This window comes from Diabrotica virgifera, chromosome 8, assembly GCF_917563875.1.
Source record: "Diabrotica virgifera virgifera chromosome 8, PGI_DIABVI_V3a".
NCBI classification, from domain to species: domain Eukaryota; kingdom Metazoa; phylum Arthropoda; class Insecta; order Coleoptera; family Chrysomelidae; genus Diabrotica; species Diabrotica virgifera.
The window spans coordinates 164,796,637-164,818,413 of NC_065450.1; the positions used below are offsets into that span (position 1 = coordinate 164,796,637).

The following is a 21,777-nucleotide window of genomic DNA, read 5'->3' on the forward strand; positions in this document are numbered from 1 at the left end:
ATTTAATGTGTATTTTGGAGCAGAGTAAATTATGATTTGGCTTTATATCAGTATATTATTTTTTACAGTATATTAATACGTATTAACATAATTAATACATATATGGTGTTCTAAAATCATACTATTTGGTGTTCCTTAGACAACTTTATTTAATAAATAAATATATAAACTACTAGTTTAGCACCTATTTTGACACAAGCAGAAAAAAATTAAATACTGTAATACTGTCATAACAATTTGCTGCGTTTTTAATCTATACTCATTTTTTGTTCAGTACACTACTCAATGGTTTTCTCTAAGATAGCTAAGAACATCTTGAGATACTAGGTTACATTTTTCAGTAGTGTCATATAAGAATATGATGATTTTATGATCTGAAATTAAAAAGAAGGTAATTTGTAACAAAAATGTAATGAAAAATATAAAACCATATAAAACAAAGTATATTATTAAACATAAAGAGCAATCCATAGTGGCAAGTCATCATCGAGAAATACTCGCTCAATACAAAAAAACAATTCGCTCCGAGCGTTAACAAAGTGTCAAAGCAAAATCGACCGACCTGCTCATGGTGGCGGTTTTTTGAAATTTTATAAGGACGCTTTGTGTATGTTTAAATGAGACATTTAAAAAAATGCCGTGTCACGCTAGTGATATTATGTATTAATATAAACAGAAAATAAAAACGCACTATAAATTCTTCACTTTCCAATATTGATTATCAGTTTGATTTTGTATGCATAACCTCACTATCGCAGTTTATGTCAATAAATATTTATTAACGAAAAAGAAAATATTTTGTTGCACTATAAATTACAGTATAAATTAATAACTAATGAATTCTAACAATTGTATTCGGTTATTATCACTACAAAATAAAATATTCAAGTTTAACAAAATAATCCCATAAGACTCAATGTTAAAACGTCCTTACAAAATCTGACAGCGTATCACGTGACTGTACGTAGAGGGGAGACGCACGGAGCCAATAGAGAATAAACTATCCTGTGAAGATCAGACAACAGAAAATCCAACATTGAAAAAAAATTGCAGACTAGAGGATCCAGGACCGATTTTCGGGAGCATGAACTTTTTTTGGGGAGATGCCAGGGGTCTGGGGGAAAATTTTTAAAAATTAGGGTTAAAAAGGTATGTTTAAAGACTCTTTTCACACATTTAATGTGTGAAAAAATTTATTTATCGTTTCGAAACTCAAAACATTTGAATTGCAAATATTTAAATTTATATTTTTTTAATTCTCCGGAAGGAGGGTGGGGGGTGGTCTGAGTCCGCCGTTGACAAGAGGATATACATGTCAATACTATCAATATTATCGATGGCAAGAATAGACTATATAAAGGTCAGTCAAATAAATAAGGATGGACTAATAAATATCTAGTTGAATTAACCAATCAAACAGATAAGTACTTATTATTCTATTTAAAAAACGACACAAATTAGCATGCATTCATTGTACCCCTATTAGAACCACAGACAATGGATGAGCAAGAGATATTACACAGAAAGCTGATACATTCTCTGCGTACCTAGAAAAGACTTTCTAACCAGACCAAAATCAACAAAGTAATATTCAACCAATCAACAAATGAATATTATTCTTCTACTTCTTCTTTGTAAATAATTCTGTTGTGCTATCCTATTCTTTTTTTATTTTGAAATTTATTAATTTTCTTCTAATGTCATTCAGTCGAGTAGTCCAGTAGTCTTTGTATTTTGACTGTGTCGGATATGGTTTCTAGTGCATATTATGTCATTACAATGACTCATAAATTATTGTCTTCATCGCAGGGTTAATAATTCGGTTTCGAAATATAGTGTTATTAAAGAAACCTGCCAGACTATTTGCTTTTTGCACTTGATCTCTTTCTTCATTTTTCAGCTCTTCATAGCTGGACACAGTGTAATTTCAAGGTATTTTATCTCATATGACTTGTTCAAGTTCAATACTATTGCAATCAATTTTTATTTTACATCTGGTTCTTTGCTGAATACTATTGGTTTACAAGACGCCTTAAAAAAGACGGTTTAAAAAAAGCTGCAGATAAAGACGTAATTCCTAATACCAAACAAATTATTGAAATATTGTGTAGCAGCAACGATAGAATAAATAACAACATTAATTAGCAAAATTATAAAACACAATAAAATACCTAGTACGTTCTTTAAAGGTAAAATATTGTAAAACCTCTAAATTTTAAAGAACCGCTTGGATTGACATGAAATTTGGCAAACACATAGCTAACAAGTCAAAGAAAAAAAGTGATATTGTGCCGATGTGTGCTTTTGCCCTAGGGGTGAGTTTCACCCTCTTGTGGGGGTGAAAAATATATGTTCGAAACAAGTCTAGAAATAGATAAAATGACTAATTCTAAGCAACTTTTGTTCTATAATGTTTTTTCACTGAGTTAATACTTTTCGAGTTATTTGCGAGTGAATATGTTAATTTTTCTACAAAATAACCACGTTTTCAGACGGTTTTTCGCAAACAACTCAAAAAGTAAGTATTTGGCTGAAAACAATTTTTTATCAAAAATATAGTACGTAAAAAAGTGAAAAATATGGTGTATACATTAGGTCACTATGCCTAGTAAAAGCAGAGTTATAGCTAATGAAACATATTCGTCAAATTCCAAATCGAATATTTTAACGTGCCATAACCAAAAAACGAAGCATTTTTGTGGTGAAAACTCATTTTAACTTTTTTAAAGTGTTTAAAAAATACTTATTTAAAAAAAATGTTTTAGCATCAAAAGTAAACAAGTTACGCTCAAAATAAAGTTGGTCCTTTTTTTTGGTAAAAAATCGGAAAAATCACCTCCTAATTAGCATTTCAAGTGAACTTAATTGTTACCAATTCACAAGTTTTTTACTCCCGTATGTATTGATCATATGATCTGTAAGTTTTATCAGTTCAAAGTTCTTATTTTTGAAAGAGCTGTAGTTAAAAGGGCTTGAACAAGTCACTTATCACGAGTGTATGCAAATTTAGAAACACCGAATTTTAACCAATTTTTGTCTTACAGAAAAACAAAGAAATACAAAATACTTATTCAGAAAAGTAAAGCTGACTTTTTTATGGTTTAATATTTTTGGTATTTCTAACGATTTTTAAGTTATTTTTAAAAGGGTCTTTAAAAAAAAGCATTTTTTTCAAAAATAAAATTTTTAAAGATTTTATTTTAAAACCAAATTTTTTCAAAAATATGCACTTTGAATCGATGAAACTTACAAATCATATGAACACAACATAAGTAAAGTAACTTGTGAAGAGGTAAAGATTAATTTCATTTAAGTTGCTAATTGGGGGGTGATCTTCCTGATTTTTTTTTGCCAAAACAAAAGGGACCAACTTTATTTTGATGCTAGAAGTTTTTTTTTATAAAAACAGAGATAAAGCTTTCTTTAAACACTTTAAAAAAGTTGTAATGTGTTTTCCCCAAGAATTCTTCAGTATTTCGATATTTCACTTTGAATTATTCTATTTGGAATTTTTCGAATGTGAACCTATTTTTCATTGGCTATAACTCTGCTTTTGCTAGGTATAGAGACCTAATATACACAATTTTTTTCACTTTTTTATAGGCTATAGTTTTGCTAAGAATATTTTTTTCCACAAAATGCTTACGTTTTGAGTTATTTGCGAAAAACCGTCTAAAAACGTGGTTATTTTGTTGAAAAATGAACATATTCACTTGTAAATAACTCGAAAAGTATTGATTTAGTGAAAAAACTCTATAAAACAAAAGTTGCTTAAAATTAGTTAGTTTATCCATTTCGGGATATAGTGGACATATATTTTTCCACACCCGAGATGGGGCGAAACTCACCCCCAGGGAAAAAGCACACATCGGCACCAAATCACTTTTATTCTTTGACATGTTAGCTATGCGTGTGCCAAATTTCATGTAAATCCAAGCGGCTCTTTAAAATTTACAGCAAAAACCGTGAAAGAATGTACTAACCGGCAGAATAGAGAATTAGCGAACTAACTATACTATTCAAAAATGAGATAAGAAGCAGCCAGAAAACTAAAAAGGTATAAACGTGTTAAATACTACCCTAAATTACAACTAAAATTTTACAAGAACTAATGAATCAAAGGATAAGTTTAGCAGATGAACAAGAGGGTTTTGGTACTGGAAGATCGTGCACAGATGCAATATTCATCATAATGCAAATTGCTGAGAAATTATTGACTATTAATAGACCAGCATTTATGTGTCTGAATAATTTAAAGAAAGCATTTGACAGAGTAAGAGTCAAAGAAGTAATGCAAAGTAGTGAATATACTGACCCAAACTAGGAGCCACTAAACATCAGGCTAGTAACTCTTCCAAAGTTGTATACAGCTACAGAAATACAGATAAACATTAACCGAAAAACGGCGAAGATATAATAAAATTAACCAAACCTCTAGCAACTCTTATAAAAATGTATATAGTGTATACGTACCAGTAACAACAGTTCCATATTTAAAGTTCCAAATGGTAGTGCAGTAAGCCTAAAAGATCTTTGACTATTTAATAATACGAAGAGAATATCTTTCTTAACACGTAGATCAGCCGTGTACCATTTCGAGCAAACTATATTTTTTGTAATGCACTGTGTCTAGAATCAAAACAAGCATACTCAGAATATAATAATAAATTCTAAAAACCAACCACAGAAAACATATTATACAGTGCTCTTCAGCTAAAACTATCCATCTTAAATAACTTTTGAACTACTGATTTTTAGGAAAAGCGCAAAAACACGTCAAATAATAATAATTGAAGGGGGAGACATTATGCTATATTTAAACTTGTTGGGAAAGGCACCCTCTCACCCCCCGTACCATCCCTTAAATTATTTTAAATTACTACCACCTTTTTTACTTTATCGTACTACATACGTAGTATGAGTATAATAGATAAAGTTATAGGATCGTGCAAAAAAAATTTTTTCAGATTTCACTTTTTTTCGACGTTTTGAGTCCCCCTGAGTCTAAAAAGCAAATAAAAAAAACATGTCGGAAGTATGTACGTACGTGTACGTACGTACGTATGTACGTACGTACGTATGTCGCCACCGCCCAGCAAAAACTACTGGACCGATTTTGATGAAATTCGGTATGAGTAAGTTTAAGAGAATTTTGTCGAGAAACTAAGCTTTAAAAAAAACCTCTCAAAGGGGGGCCGAAATAGGGGGGGTTATTTAGGGCCTATTTTTGCAAATTTTGACCGAAATGAATGAAATTCAACTCAAAGTAAGCTCATCGATAGGTAAATAAAAATACGGAATTTGACATTTTCAAATTCAAAATGGCGGCCAACATGGCCGACCGCCCACCCGACACATTTCCCTATCTATCTAAAAACTTGTTTAAGATAAGTTTAATTTGAAAAACTCGTTATATAGCCTAAAGATAGGGCTATAAGAAGGATGTTATCGTTTTTCAGAAAAAGTTACGGGTTGCCTATATTTAAAGGGTCAAATTATGACATAAATTTGAACTAGATTTTCTCAAAAATGGCTCCAAGGAATTTTTTTTGACACATTTTTCATATCCTATCAGTAAATTGAATGACATTAGTCATATATCTTAACTCCCCATAGGAGGGGAGTTATGAATTTTTTATAAAAAAATATTCGAGTGCCCGTAACTTCCTTCTTAATAGAAACTAAAATTTGAAATTTTGCAGACATATATGGTACTTTATTATCTATTATCACAATAAATTTTACCAAAAATATGGCTTCCGGTTGAACCGGAAATGAATAAAAAATCTTAATTTTTTTAGATACGTCCTATATATTTTAACATATTTTGAAAGAATGCAAAATTACCTTTCCAATGACATAAAACTCATTGCTGTAGCTCAAAAACTCGAAAAGTTACGGTAAATAGAAATTTTGCTATAATCTTATGTGTGTCCTCTCTCACGCGTTCATAGTAGAGCATTATTGTAGGGCAGTCAATGAGGGTATTTGGCTCCGAATTCCATCCTACTACATTGATGTACTTGATATTTTCACAGTAAGTAGGGAATAGCTCAAGAAACAAAATCTACCCTATATACTATGGCGCTTTTATCTTGGGGCGGTTCCCACTTCTTCAAGGGGGTGGAAAATTTGTTGGTCAAAATAAGCACGGAAGTGGCTAAAGAACCTATTTCTAAGCAAAAACTGGTCTATACTTTTTTTTGAGAACTCAATACTTTTTGAGTTATGCGTAGTTGAAAATTGGCCATTTTCATTGAAAAATGACAGCTTTTCGGACGGATTTTTTGTGAATACCTTAAAAACTATGCATCGAACTAAAAACACTATATAAAACATTTTTTAGATTATAAATAATAAAGAGATTCGTTCCTTCGTAAATGTTCTATTTATAATACAAAAAGAGATATGGTAGGTGAAAATAGTTTGTTTTTTGGTGCATGCTCAAATTGGTGTATTCAACTTGAAATAACAGAAGAACGGTAGGTTTTAGGTGTACAATGCTACCAACACCTTTTGTAGTGTTTGAAAAGGCCTTTAAAACGAGCACCGTTAAATGTCGGTTACTTACAAACTAAGCGATGTATGGTGCAAAAAAATATATGACTAATGTACTTTAAGGAAAAATGAAAAGTATATACATTTAACTCCCCATCCACCATAATTTAAATGCATTGTTTTCCTTCTACAATACCTTTTAATATATAATATAGTGTTATTTCTACTTTCAAAAAGTTGAACGGGTTTAAAATGAATGGTTTTTGTAAAAAATGTGATCAAATTATACAATGAATTTTTAAATTTTCTTAAAAACGTCCTTTTTCTCCATGTAATTCGAAAATAAAAATATTTCACCCCTGAGAAGTGGTGGGAACTTCCCCCATGATAAAAGCGCCATAGTATATAGGATAGACTTTGAATTAGGAGATTGGGCTACTCCCAAAATTTCATTAAAATCCATGCAGTAGGATAGAATTTGGAGATAATATCTTGTTCTTAATCTCGCGCATTGACTGGCGTAATCGAAATAGAATGAAATGCAAATATTGTAAACTATTAATTTCTCAGAAAAATGAACTAATTTGAAATGAAAGTATGACTATAATATTCTATTGATTTATGCAATAACCTACACATCTATAGTGTGTCCCCGAAATATGGCATCGAACATTTTCTCAAATGCAGGAATTAGGGATTCCAATCAACTGTCAGTGGTGGTCGGTGGATGGCTAAACTGACATGCCCATAGACATAGTTAAGGGGGGTGGTCATGGCGTATCTAATGTTTACATTGAATATTGACAAATTTGTAAAGAATATCCTGTTTGGTTTTGTTTTTTTGTTAATTGTGTAGCGAAATTTGTGAAATTGTGATAGCAAATTAAATATGAAGTGGTTTAAACATTGGATACGCCTATGGATGACAGTTTCGCCATCCAGCAGCCATATTATATCACGTGATTTGGAATGCCTAATTAATGATGCGTAGAACCATAAAATACTTTTAAGTACAGTAGGTGTTTCTAAAATATCAAAATAACGAGTAACTTTGTTATTTTTATAGAATTCCAGTATCTAGTACCATAACGATAATAGATCGGTACGATAAAGTTCTCGGGCGGCCCTTCCGTCCAGCGTTTTTATTTGATATTTGGATTCTCCTCTTTTTACTGATTTCAGAAATGTATAATATGATGCTTATAGTTATTAGTTTATGAGAAAAATAAATACAAAAGCAAGAAAACCGTTTTGAAAAAAAAAATTAACAATTTTATTACAAAATTTTTTTGTGTATATCTGGACGTTGAAAATGGTACAATTTTCAGCATGATCTACAGGGTGATTGATTAGTAGGGTAAAGCTCAATAGCTCCGCTATAGTAATAGATAGCAATAAAAGTTTTTTTTTATTGGCTTTGGGATTAGACCATGCGGCCAGAAACAAAGTAAATAGTACATACACAAACATAATATATTTTATCTAAACTATCTAATTAGTAATCTAAGTTAAGGTTATCTAAGTCTGACCGACCTTTTTGTTAAGAATAGGTATAATAAACATTTTATTTTCAAAGTGAAGTTTTGCTAAATTAATCTTAATAAAAATTATGGGATAAGGACACGGGTCACACTTTTCTCATTCAAGGGTTTTTCTTTTTTCTTAATAATTATTGATTACCTATATACCCACCCCACAAAGTAAGGCAGGCATGTAGGAAATCAAAAGGAAAGACATTTAAGGTTACAAGCCTAATCTAGTCATTCTATAACTTAATTTTACAGTCATATAGGAAAAACATAAAAGATAAAAGATACATAACATTATAGGGACCGTAAACGTTTAAACTTCTTAAATTTTTTGTAAGAATGTCCGACTGATGTGTGTACTTCTTACAATTAAAATATTAATGATCCAAGTCCCCCGTTTCATTGCAAATATCACAAAGATTGTTATCAATTATTTTTATTTTGTATAAATGTGCCGGATAGCAAGCATGTCCAAATTTCATCCGAGATATGGTTGTTATGAAACTTCTCGGATAATCGTAATTTTTAAACTAGTAATTTTTTCGAATATCGGGTGCTAGCGATGTATATCTTGTGCCTTTTTTCAAAGACCATTTTTTATATAAATTATCCTTAGAAATATTTATTCTCTAATCTAATGTTAATAAGGGTGTTACATCTTCTCCCAACTGTATGCTTTCTTTAGTCGCTTTATCAACTTGTTCATTGAATGTAATACCTGAGTGTGCTTTTACCCACACAAAAATAAATTTTCTAGTTTTTTGCATTTGAGAAAGCAAAGTTTTTATTTTGGCTATGTAAGGATGTCTATATGCTGAGTTGATTTGTAATTTAGTAAAGTTAATAACAAAAATTTTAGTCACCTTTGAGCTTCTGTATTACTGATGTATTACTAATGTATTACTGATAAATTATGTTTCGTTCTTTATTTGTTACATTGTTACATTTACATACAAAAGTAGTGTTTAATTGTGTTCACAAAATATTGTATTTTCTGTTTGTGTATTTTGTTGTAAAATTTATTACTAATTTTCTTTGTTTATTTGTTGCATTTACATAAAAAGATAGTTTTTAATTGTTTCAAAAATCTCACAATAAAACACTGAAAAACGTTTGTTTTCTATACTTCCACAAAATTTATTACAACTATGTTATTACTACAGCTGTTTCGGCAAAGTGCCTTTCTCAAGTGATACATTTTACAATGTGTTTGCCTTTTTAAGTCTTTAACTGAAGAGGTTGAGGAGTGGGGAGCTGTTTGTCTAGAGTTGGTCATTCAGAATTATATCTGTATTTTTCAATTTATTAATTTCCATTGATTCTAAAAGTGATAGCTTAAGGCCTTTATTTTGAATATGTAGAATTTGAAACTCTTCATTGAAAGAATGATTATGATCTAGAAGGTGAAGTGCGTATGTAGAAGTGTCTGTTTTTCTATTGGTTAAAGCCCTTTTGTGTTCTGCTATCCGTTTGTCAAAAGTTCTGCCAGTTTGACCGATGTAAGTTTTCGGACAGTCACCACAAGTTAGTTTGTACACACCACTCTGTAGTTGCTTTCTCTTTCGGATTTTATTGTTTTTAATATGTTTGCTTAAGTTGTTGTTAGTTCTGAAAGCTGGTGTTATTCCTTTCTTTTTTATGTATCTGGCTATTTTTGTTGTTATTTTGCCAGTATATGTGAGATAGCAGAAGGTACTGGGTTCTTTCTGTGGTGGTGGATACACTAATTTCAAGGCTTTCTTATGGAGTTTTTGGTTTAAAATTTTGTTAACTGTTTGTTCGTTATAGCCATTGTTTACTGCTATTTGTCTAATGATATTTAGTTCTGTCTCGAAGTTATTTTTTGTCATAGGAATTTCTGTCAGTCTATGTATCATGCTATGGTAGGCTGCTAATTTGTGTTGTGTAGGATGGGATGATGAACTGTGTATAGTTGTGTCAGTATGGGTAGGTTTATGATATACGGAGAACTCATGTTTGTTGTGTAGTCTGGTAATCGTTACATCTAGAAAGTTTATGGAATTATTCTGTACTGTTTCTATTGTGAACTCAATATTACTATGAAGTGAATTAATGTATGATAGAAATTGGTCAAGTTGTCTGTTAGTTTCTGTAAAGCAGACTAATATGTCATCCACGTATCTCCACCAATATAAGAACTGTTTAAATACGGGGTGTTTAGAAATTGTTGTTTCAAGTTGGTTCATAAATATATCTGATAGTACACCGGATGATTACCGGATTGATAGTCGGTAATCTTCAATTGTCAATTCAGTCATGGCTTACTTAAAATTTAGATAAATTTAAACACCTAAAATAATAATTTGCTCTGAAAAATGAAAATATCTCGACAACTAATAAATTTGGGCATAGGAAATGTTATATAAAAATTAAAGTACGTTAATGTTACTTTTCAATAATGATATAAAATACAGGGTGTTCCATTTAACATTACTGAGAAAATAATGTACTTGCGTTTTGACTCACCCTGTATTTGATATAAAGAAAATTAGCAATATCAATAATTCTTCAAAATTTTGACAATAAATAAAAAAATATGGCATTAATAAACCATTGTTTTTGTGCTTATTTTTATTTATACAGGGAGTTGAACTTGTTACGATTTTCATACAAAATTGGTTATAACTTTGTAAATACCCTGTATAACATTACAAACCTTAATATTTTTGTAATGGAGATGTTAACAGAATTTCGAATACAAAATAAAATATAGGGTGTTCTATTTAAAAAAAAAACATAAGTTAGGTCTGCCACTGTCTTATCGAACATCCTGTAACATTTTAACTAATTTTGTAATGTGAAGCTCAAAGGTGGCTAAAATTTTTGTTATTAACTTTTATTGCTATCTATTACTATAGCGGAGCTATTGAGCTTTAACCTATTAATCAATCACCCTGTATAGAGTTCAGCATGTTCATTCAGACCCCACTATTCTATGTTTTCTAGAAGGTTCTCCGGAATGGCTCCAGTAGTAGAGAGAATAATAGGTATTGTCTGGGAACTTCCAGATCTCCGTACTTGGCGATCTTTTCGTTATTATGTGACACGCAAATTATTGCTGTTAGGTATTACCACATCCATTTAGTGGTGTTTGTCTCATGAATTTATTAACTAATATGAGATCTGTTCTTATCATTTGCCACTGTTTGGTGTGCCATTTACGTATTAGTCCAGAGAAATAAGGTTTTTGTCGAGACACTTGAGCAGCCAGGTTGCAAATGAATTTTTTGGGTACTATCGGTATACCTAATACATTATAAATACAAAACTGCCCGTCACAGTTCGGACGAGAATTTTATTTATTAACAAATAAGTGTCAAAAATGGCAGTTTTTTCGTTTAAATCGCTACAGGTAAAAATAGGGTAATTTAGAGTAATTTTATCTAGTAATTGACTAAAAAAGTCATTTTTATCATCTCAACAACATTTTTAATGTACTAAGTAATAGAGTAATCTATTTTTCATATCCCTGAGTGATAAGGGGGTTCCCCCTAACATTTTGTAATGTTATGTGGGGATATGTGTACATAACGTACTCTACAAGACTACGAGTACATACAAATTAAAAAAATTATGATCAAAATCCATCAACAAGCTCCGGAGAAATTAATCGCAGCATATGTTTGAAGAATCAGTTTCATTTTGTGAGTGCACGCATTTTAATAATTCCCCTCCACCGACCACGAATCGATTCCGTTAGGACGTCATTTTTAAAGCGTTATTAACCACTTTGTTGAAGTTCAAAGTTTACTCAAATTTTTACACATAAACTATATACAGTGATGAGCGCGCTGCGCTAATAACCGGCAAAATAGCATAAAAGATGGAAAACATATTAAGTATTGAGATAAAAAAAAATAAAACTAGTCGAGCTGGGAAATTTAGCGATATTAACGTATTAATTTACATCATATTGATTGTTTCCCACCTTTAGACGTATCGGACGAGTTTAGCAAATACCACTGTCACAGTGACAGTTTTAGTTGACATACTCCTCTGATACGTGTAAAGCTGGAAAACAATAAATATAATTAGTCTGGGCTGATTATCGGAGAATAGGCCATTTTTGGGAAAAATTATTTACCAGCAATTTTATTGCTGGAATCGAACCTTATGATTGTATATATTAATCATATAGATATGCAAAGTCCGCAGATAGTGTGCTACTTTTTTTATAAACAAAATGGCTCCCGAAAATCGTGTTTTTTTTTCAATTTTTACTCTATAACTCCAAAGATTTTAACTTTACACCAAAAACACTCAAATAAAAATTCACCGCAATTAAACTCTACATAGAGACATGTTTTTTCCGATTTACTTCGACGAAAACTTTCCCCGGAAAAAGCGGGTTTTCCAACAAAATCTTTAATTTTCAACTAAACTTTTAGATAAGTAGTTGTTAATCAATAACTAAATAACTTGGTAACGTAAAGCCCTTTTCGTATATATTATAATTCCAGAAGCCGATGGAAATTGAATGAACAGTTTAGCAACAATTGAAATGTTAATTAAAAATTTACGGTCGCTATAATAACGACAATAATTATGATGCATAAGAATAACTATGATTTTTTCATAAAAAGACACTATACCTATCTAACGTACTTTACAGAATTGAAATTGGACTATTTAAGCGGCCTCAAGAATATTTTAAAATTATAAACAATTTTTTGGCTTAAAACAAATAGAATATCTCGGGAAATGTTAAACTAAATTAAATTGTGAAAATGGTATTCGAAAGACAGCGTCAGGACGCTTCTTTTAAAAGAAAAAACGTTTAAATTATGACCAGTGGTTCCTGAGATACAACCGGGCAAAGTTGACCAACATTTACGGCAAAGATATAAACAATAGGATCATAATTTTTAAACCATCACCTTTTTATTTTTGTCCTCTTTCTCCACACCAATTTTCATATCTTTAAAATCCTCATAACATATATTATTATAATAAAAACTATCGATAATACGTGTGAAAATTGCCAAAAATAGCAAAATTCCAATCAAAAATTAGGAAGGAGAAAATGTAACCCTCAAAGTTCAAAATCGGTATACGTTAAAAAAATGCATTTTCTCGGCTTCCCATGGAGCAATTTCCTTCATTCTTTTTTTGTTCCCAAGTAAATCGAGTAGAGCAATCGAACTAACGCATTATTAAATGTCAAACTTGCTTTTGTTTTGTTATAATAAATTAATTTACTTATTATAACACAATATTTTAATTTGTTTAAATAAAAATTGTTTAAATAATTATACAGCTTTCAAATGAGAATATTTATAAAAAAGATCAAGGCAGGTTTTGTTTATATTTGATTCAGAGTTGGACCACCATCTCCATATAGCTATTTCAGCATCCTTATGCCTCATCGGTGAAGCTCAGAAGTCTCAACTCTATATGAATATTTATGTTTTTAACTTTAAAAGGTACACTTGTAGTAAGTTTATCTAAAAAAATCCTACAACTGGAAAAAATATGTAATTTTCTGTTCTTATAAATAAATTAATCTATTATAACAAAACAAAAGCAAGTTTGACATTTAATAATGCGTTAGTTCGATGGCTCTACTCGAGTTATTAGGGAACAAAAATTGAAGAAATGAAGGAAATTGCTCCATGGGAAGCCGAGAAAATGCATTTTGTTAACGTTTACCGATTTTGAACTTTGAGGGTTACATTTTCTCCAACCTAATTTTTGATTGGAATTTTGCTATTTTTGGCAATTTTCACACGTATTATCGATAGTTTTTATTATAATAATATATGTTATGAGGATTTTAAAGATATGAAAATTGGTATGGAGAAAGAGGACAAAAATAAAAAGGTGATGGTTTGAAAATTATGATCCTATTTTTATATCTTTGCCGTAAATTCCGGTCAACTTAGACCGGTTGTATCTCAGGAACCACTCGTCATAATTAAACGTTTTTTCTTTTAGAAGAAGCTTCCTGTCGCTGTCTTTCGAATACCGTTTTCACAATTTAATTTAGTTTAATATTTCCCGAGATATTCTATTTGTTTATAAACCAAAAAATTGTTTATAATTTTAAAATATTCCTGAGGCCGCTTAAATAGTCCAATTTCAATTCTGTAAAGTACATTAGATAGGTATAGTGTCTTTTTATGAAAAAATCATAGTTATTCTTATGCATCACAATTATTGTCGTTATTATAGCGACCGTAAATTTTTAATTAACATTTTAATTGTTGCTTAACTGTTCATTCAATTTCCATAAACTTCTGGAATTATAATATATACGGAAAGGGCTTTTACGTTACCAAGTTATTTAATTATTGATTAACAACTACTTATCTAACAGTTTAGTTGAAAATTAAAGATTTTGTTGAAAAAACCTGCTTTTTCCGGGGAAAGTTTTCGTCGAAGTAAATCGGAAAAAACACGTCTCTATGCAGAATTTAATTGCGGTGAATTTTTATTTAAGTGTTTTTGGTCTAAAGTTAAAATCTTTGGAGTTATAGAGCAAAAATTGAAAAAAACACGATTTTCGGGCGCCATTTTGTTTATAAAAAATGTAGCACACGATCTGCGGACTTTGCATACTTATATTATTAATACATACAATAATAAGATTCGATTCCAGCAATAAAATAGCTGGTATATAAGTTTTCCTTGTATTTTGCTAATTAGCCCAGAGTAAATGTAAATAAAAAGGTTACTATTGCTAAATTTCCCAGCTCGACTAGTTTCATTTTATTTTATCTCACAACTTAATACGTTTTCCATCTTTTGTGCTATTTTGCCAGTTATTAGCGCGCTCATCACTGTATATTGAATTTCAAAGTGGCGCAAGTAAGACTGCTTAATTGTTATAAACAAAGTAGCTGTGAATTAAATAAAAAAAGTGACTAACTATTCAAATTCCAAAGTAGTTTTAGTCTAGAGTCAATATTAACAAAGTTATTCAAATTGTTTATAAGCCAAAAATGTCTCTACTTTAGTAAAGTGTTTTCGGAATGATAGAATGACTTTTTAATGATTTTTTTATATACTTTGAAAACATAGCTATTTTTATTTCACGCGGTTTTAACAGAATTGCTATATCAGTATTATTTTCTGAACAATAACATTGCAAAAAAAGCTCTGTGGGATAAACAAATTGAATAAAATATAAACATTGACGAATTATTTTAAAATTTTTTGTGCAATATATAGACTGTTTGACTCAACTTTTCATGTAATATGAAAGTCTTATGGTCATTTTCGCAAAAGTTATAGCAAATTTTTTATTTTCGAAATTTTAGTTTTATTTTGAAATTTCTGAAGCATTCTGAAGCAATATAGTCTACTAAAATAAAATTACACTACATGTAAATCAAAATGTAAATTCGTACAGGTTGAAACAAATTTTATATCAAAGTTTAGGTGGGTACAAAAGATATTTTCAAAAAAGTATCCAAATCATACAAGGGGATCATTGTTTAAATAATTAAAAAGGGGTCATTTTTGCAAAAAAATTACTTTTTTAACTGCTGAGGTCATTCAATTACTAATGAAGGTCTATAGTAATATTTTCTGTAAAGTTGAAGGGTAAGTCTGTCACATAAGACTTACTAAATTAAATTTGACCCCTATTTATTTAAATAATTATACATAAAACTTTAAAAACAAATTTGCAAAAAAATATTTTTATCGTTTTAAATAAGCACTATAAAATATCTTATTTTACAGGAGAAGTTGCGCTATGTTATCAGGATTAATAAAAAAAAACTGGTCCAAAAATATTTAATATTTCTTAAGATATGGAATTTGTTTATCAAATGTTACTCTATTTTCAATCGCAAAAACGCGGTTGTTCCCAAAGAAATATTCACCTGTATTAAATTTTATTATTTTTATTCTTATGTATAATTTCGATAAATGTATTGATAAATTCAAATTTTAATTAAACTTCCCCCTAAAATGGCATTTGAAAATTATTCAAATTTGTTTATAATTTGTTTTTTTAATAACGTCACGGGTATTAAATATTTTGAAATGCCGTTTCGATAATTGGATTCCTGGTAATTTTTCACTAATTAACAAATATTTTTGTCTTTTTTCCTCTTCTTTTTTTTTCTTGGAGTTATATTACTATGGGCCCTTTTAGGGTTAAGTTTCATTAAAAATGTTGAATCTCTAAGTTGTAGATTCTATACCTAAAAATATTAAGATTTAACTAAAATCTCTTAAATAAAATGTGACTACTTACTGATTTACAGGGTGTTTTATTAAAAAATTTAAAAATTATTTTTACCAAGTACTTTCAAACTATTTGACGTATCCTTATCATACTTGGCAGAGAGTGTGGGTACTATAGAGTCTACTAAATTGTGATAAATAAAAGTTTCTAGCTACTACCAGAGGCGTACGACATGGGATAGTTAACGGTTAACCCTTCCCAAGTTCTACGCCACTGAGGTAATTACTATTTTAGCGAAATTTTTCGATTCTCCAATACTTTCTAAGTAAATAATATACTCTTTACTGGTAACGCTTAAGTTATTAGTTTTCGAGATATTGGACGTTAAAAATGAAACGGCATAGTTATTTTGATTCATTTATTCATTCATTTTAAACTTCCAATATCTCTCAAACTGATGACTTTATCGATACCAATAGAGCTACTTACATACAAAGTATTGGAGAATCGAAAAATTTCGCTAAAATAGTAATTCACTCAGTGGCGTAGAATTTGGGAAGGATGAATCGTTCACTATCCCCTGTCGTACGCCTCTGGAACTGGCTAGAAACGTTTATTAATTACAATTTAGTAGGGTGTATAATAGCCACACTTTCTGTCAAATATGATAAGGATACGTCAAATAGTTTTAAAGTACTTGGCAACAATAATTTTTAAATTTTTAAATAAAACACCCTGTAACTCAGTAAGTAGCCACATTTTTTTAAGAGATTTTAGTTAAATCTTAATATTTTTAGGTCTACAATCTACAACTTAGAGATTCGATATTCTTAATAAAATTTAGCCCTAAAAGGGTCCGTAACAATATAACTACAAGAAAAAAAAAAAAAAAGAAGAAGAAAAAACGACAAAAAAATTTTGTTAATTAGTAAAAAATTCCCAGGAACCCAATTACCGAAACGGAATTTCAAAATACTTAATCCCCGCGACGTTATTAAAAAAACAAATTATAAACAAATTTGAATAATTTTCAAATGCCATTTTAGGGGGGAGTTTAACTGAAATTAAAATTTATCAATACATTTATCGAAAATATACATAAAAATAAAAATAACGAGATCTTAAGCAGGTGAATATTTCTTTGGCAACAACCGCGTTTTTGCAATTGAAAATATAGTAACATTTAATAAACAAATTTAATATCTCAAAAAATATTAAATATTTTCCGACCAATTTTTTTTGCTTAATACTGGTAATATAGTGCAACTTAATCTGTAAAACAAGATATTTTATAGTGCTTATCTAAAACGCTAAAAATAATTTTTTGCAAATTTGTCTTTAAAGTTTTAGATACAATTATTTAAATAAATAGAGGGTCAAATTTAATATAGTAAGTCTTATGTGAAAGATTTACCCTTCAACTTTGCAGAAAAGAATCCCATAGACCTTCATTAATAAGTGAATTACCTCAGCAGTTAAAAAAGTATTTTTTTTTGCAAAAATGACCCCTTTTTAATTATTTAAACAATGATCCCCTTGTATGATTTGGATACTTTCTTGAAAATATCTTTTGTACCCACCTAAACTTTGATATAAAATTTGTTTTAACCTGTACGAATTTACATTTTGACTTTTTTTTATTTTATTAGGCTAATAATGATCGAACCGAAATTCAAAAACTGCCATTTTAAAGCTTGGCTCATCTACTACGAGAATAACAGTATAAATAAGATATCTAATTACCCTATTTTTACCTGTAGCGATTTAAACGAAAAAACTGCCATTTTTGACACTTATTTGTTAATAACTAAAATTCTCGTCCGAACTGTGACGGGCATTTTTGTATTTAAATTGTATTAAGTATATAGTATCCAAAAACTCATTTGCAACCTGGCTGCTCAAGTGTCCCGAACATGGTATATTTTTACCTTATTTCCCTGGCGAATATATTCAGTTTTAGCAAACGCCTGGCAGCCCCCGTAAGATATTATATGGTTTCTTGGGATTGACATCCATATCGGACTAAATACAATAGGGCGTCTAAAGCCCCGTAGGCCCCCTCTGTATTTGCGCCTGTATGCAACTGTCAAACACAAACATCAGAACATTACATGTTTAAGGCCATTCCTCTACAATCATAACGGTAAATTTCAGGTGGCTATCCCTATCTCAAAAATTGCTTTCTGCACGTAAACGTTAACGCGCAGAAAGCCCAGATCAAAAATTCTGTTCCCAGTTATCGAGCCGATAGACAAACGGGACACCCCCTGGGGTGGCAGTTATGGAGCTAAACAATAAAACGATTAACTTGTGGTCGTTCTTCTCTTCAGGGGGATTATGGGTAATTTGAATATACATTGTAAATTATTGTCGAAATATGCAAAGTTATATTTTCGAGAACAATATTAATTTAGATTTCAAATTTTTAAATAAAACAAAATTAACAAAATTAGGTAGGTATAGTAAGATATTTTGAGGTCACGGTATTGCTGAATTAATTTTTTATAATGGCTAATATTTTCTTTTGTTTTTTGGTCACATTTTTACGGACAAATTGTTTTAATTTTAACGTAAATTACAGCTTAGAAATGTAATAAATTTTTGTAAAATGTTGAGAATGTGGCGACACAATGCTCTTGTCTCTTGACATATCCGACTCTCACTGTCTAAAGTTCACTGGTGCCATTCTTAACTGCTCCATATATTCTTCTTTCTGCATTTTAAAGCAGTTATCATTTTGTTTTGTTATTGTCCATGTTTCACAGGCATACGTCATTTAGGTCTTATTACAGAATGGTAGATTCTTATTTTCGTACAGCTGGTTACAACTTCTAATTTCATTATTTTTTGTAACGCAAACCATCAACCATTGGCACTTTTGTATTTTGTTGTTAATCCCTGTTTATGAGTAATGTCAGATGTGATCATCGCTCCCAAATGTTTAAACTGATGAACCCTTTCCTCTCACAGTTGTTCTGGTCCATTGTAACGTTTTGCCCTATTCTGTCTCGCTGTTCCGGTCATATTGTAGCTATATATTTTATTTTACCCTCGTTTATTCGGAGGCCCAATTGCTTTACGGCATTTCTCAGTCTAATAATGTCTTCCTTGACACTTCCTGACAAAGTGATACTGAAGGGAAGTGAGGAAAATTTATCTCCCTGTTTAAGACCACCGTTAATTGTAAAGAACGTCGACTGTTTTCGTTCAATTCTTACAGCACTCATAACTCCCTCTACATTTGCTTTTGAGATGTTTATTAATTTCTCTGGTATTCCTAGTTCTACCATGGCATTCCACAGTTCCACTCGTATAATACTATCATTACATATGCCTGCTTAAAATCTATAAAAAGCTGGTGTAATGTCTTGCTGCATTTCCAACATTTCTCCATTAACTACCTAGAGGTATAGCACAAACTGGGTCTACCCCAAAATACCGACAGCCAAAATCCCGACAGCCACAATCCCGACGGCCAAAATCCCGACACGCCAGAATCCCGACAGGCCAAAATCCCGACAGGCCAGAATCCCGACAGGTTTGATAAGTTTCTTTTTAACATATAATTACATTTATTTCTTGTTTTTTGTTTATGGATATCTCTTTTTTATTTTTTGTTACTTAACAAAAGTATTTTGTATTAAAAGTATTAAACAAAAGTCAGAATTTTTACTTATGCGAGGATTGTTGCATGTCGGGATTTTCGCCTGTCGGTATTCTGGCGTGTCGGTGTTTTGGCCGTCGGGATTTTGGCTGTCGGGATTTTGGCTGTCGGGATTTTGGGCGGCACCGCACAAACGATACCTCTATAGTTTGTGCAATCCATCTTATTACCCTTTTTGTGTATCGGAATGATAACACTCTCCTTCTAGGAGGTTGGTATTTGATCTTCTTTCCAGGTTTGGCAAATCAGCTTACAAAAGGCATGTGTGTCTCCTCCATTTTTCAAACATTCTGCAGAGACAGTGTCGGTACCTGGGCTTTGTGGTTTTTGTTTATGGATAGCTCTAACTCTTAGAGTCTTCTTCGACTGTACATTCTTCTACTCTGTATTTTGCCGTAGAATACGCACATTCCTTTCAGCTTCCAGCTGACATGCTCCCAAAATTCCCAGGAAATCAATAACAAACATGAACTGATAGTTAAAGATATGGGAAAATATAAAATTGAATATATATATTGAATATTATGTTCCCACGGAAAACATAAAAATGCTAAGCAAGGTGATTACATTCATCTATATAGCGAAGTACCGAAAGAGAGACGTGCAAGCAGAGAAGTTTCAATTCTTATAAAGAAAAACCTTATATAATTTAAAATATACAGGGTGTCCCGAAAAGATTGGTCATAAATTATACCACACATTCTGGAGTCAAAAATAGTTCGATTGAACCTAACTTGCCTTAGTACAAATGTGCTCATAAAAAAGTTATAGCCCGTTGAAGTTACAAAATGAAAATCGATTTTTTTCAATATATCGAAAACTATTCAAGATCTTTATATTGAAAATAGACATGTATTATTCTTATGGCAGGATCATCATTTATCCACCCCATAAAAATGTTATGGGGGTTTTGATCCCTTAAACCCCCCCCCCCAAACTTTTGTGTACGTTCCAATTAATTCATTATTGTGGTACCATTAGTTAAACACAACGTTTTTAAAACGTTTTTGCCTCCTAGTATTTTTTTGATAAGCGAGTTTTTATCGAGATGCGGGTTCTTTTTTAATATATTTACATAAAATTTTTATGTGAGTTTTGTTCCTTTAAACCCCCCAAATGTTTGTGTACGTTCCAATTAATCTATTATTGTGGTACCATTAGTTAAACACAGTGTTTTTAAAACTTTTTTGCCTCTTTGTCTTTTTTTGATAAGTCACCTTTTATCGAGATGTGGCTTCTTTTTCAAAATATACCTAAAAATGTAAATTATAAATACATATTCAGATTATTAACAGGTCTCTAATCGTACTTAACCATATACAAATATGTGGTGGATTCGATAAATATTCAAAATATCTCGATAAACACTGGCTTATCGAAAAAGTCCTAAGAAACAAAAATGTTTTAAAAACAGTGTGTTTAACTAATGGTGCCACAATAATAATTAAATTGGAACGTACACAAAAGTTTGTGGGGTTTAAGGGAACAAAACCCCCATAAAATTTTTATGGGGTACACAAATTTTACTTTAATTTTTATTTAAGATTCTGCTGCCATAAGAATGCCACATGTCTATTGTCAATGAAAAATCTCTGAGAGTTTTCCATATATGAAAAAAAAATAATTTTCATTTTGTAACTCCAAAGGGCTGTAACTTTTTTTGTGTGCACTATTTTATGTAGGTAAGTTAGGTTTAATCAACCTATTTTTGACCCCAGAATCTGTGGTATAATTGATGACCAATCTTTTCGGGACACCCTGTATAACTGAATGGGAAAATATCGATGGAAATCTTTTTTAAAAATGAACATCGATAGGATGCAGAAGAAGTTAGGAGTTCAAGAGAAAATAGCAATACCGGTAATTACAGGAAAACACCACTATAATAATTTATTATCAGAAGAAAGAGAAGAATATAAGACGGCACC

At 30.7% G+C, this 21,777-nt stretch overlaps 1 protein-coding gene across 1 annotated transcript in view; it reads right to left on the reverse strand.

Moving 5' to 3' along the window:
* Positions 1-208: 208 nt before the first annotated feature.
* LOC114337614 (uncharacterized) overlaps positions 209-21,777 on the reverse strand; it is a 138,811-nt gene continuing 117,242 nt past the window's right edge. Inside the window, exons 6-7 of the mRNA XM_050657974.1 lie at positions 4,474-4,629; positions 209-374 (exon numbers count right to left, since the gene is read on the reverse strand). Of these exons, the coding sequence (XP_050513931.1) occupies positions 324-374; positions 4,474-4,629 (207 nt within the window). The 3' untranslated portion in view covers positions 209-323. The remainder of the gene's footprint in view (positions 375-4,473; positions 4,630-21,777) is intronic.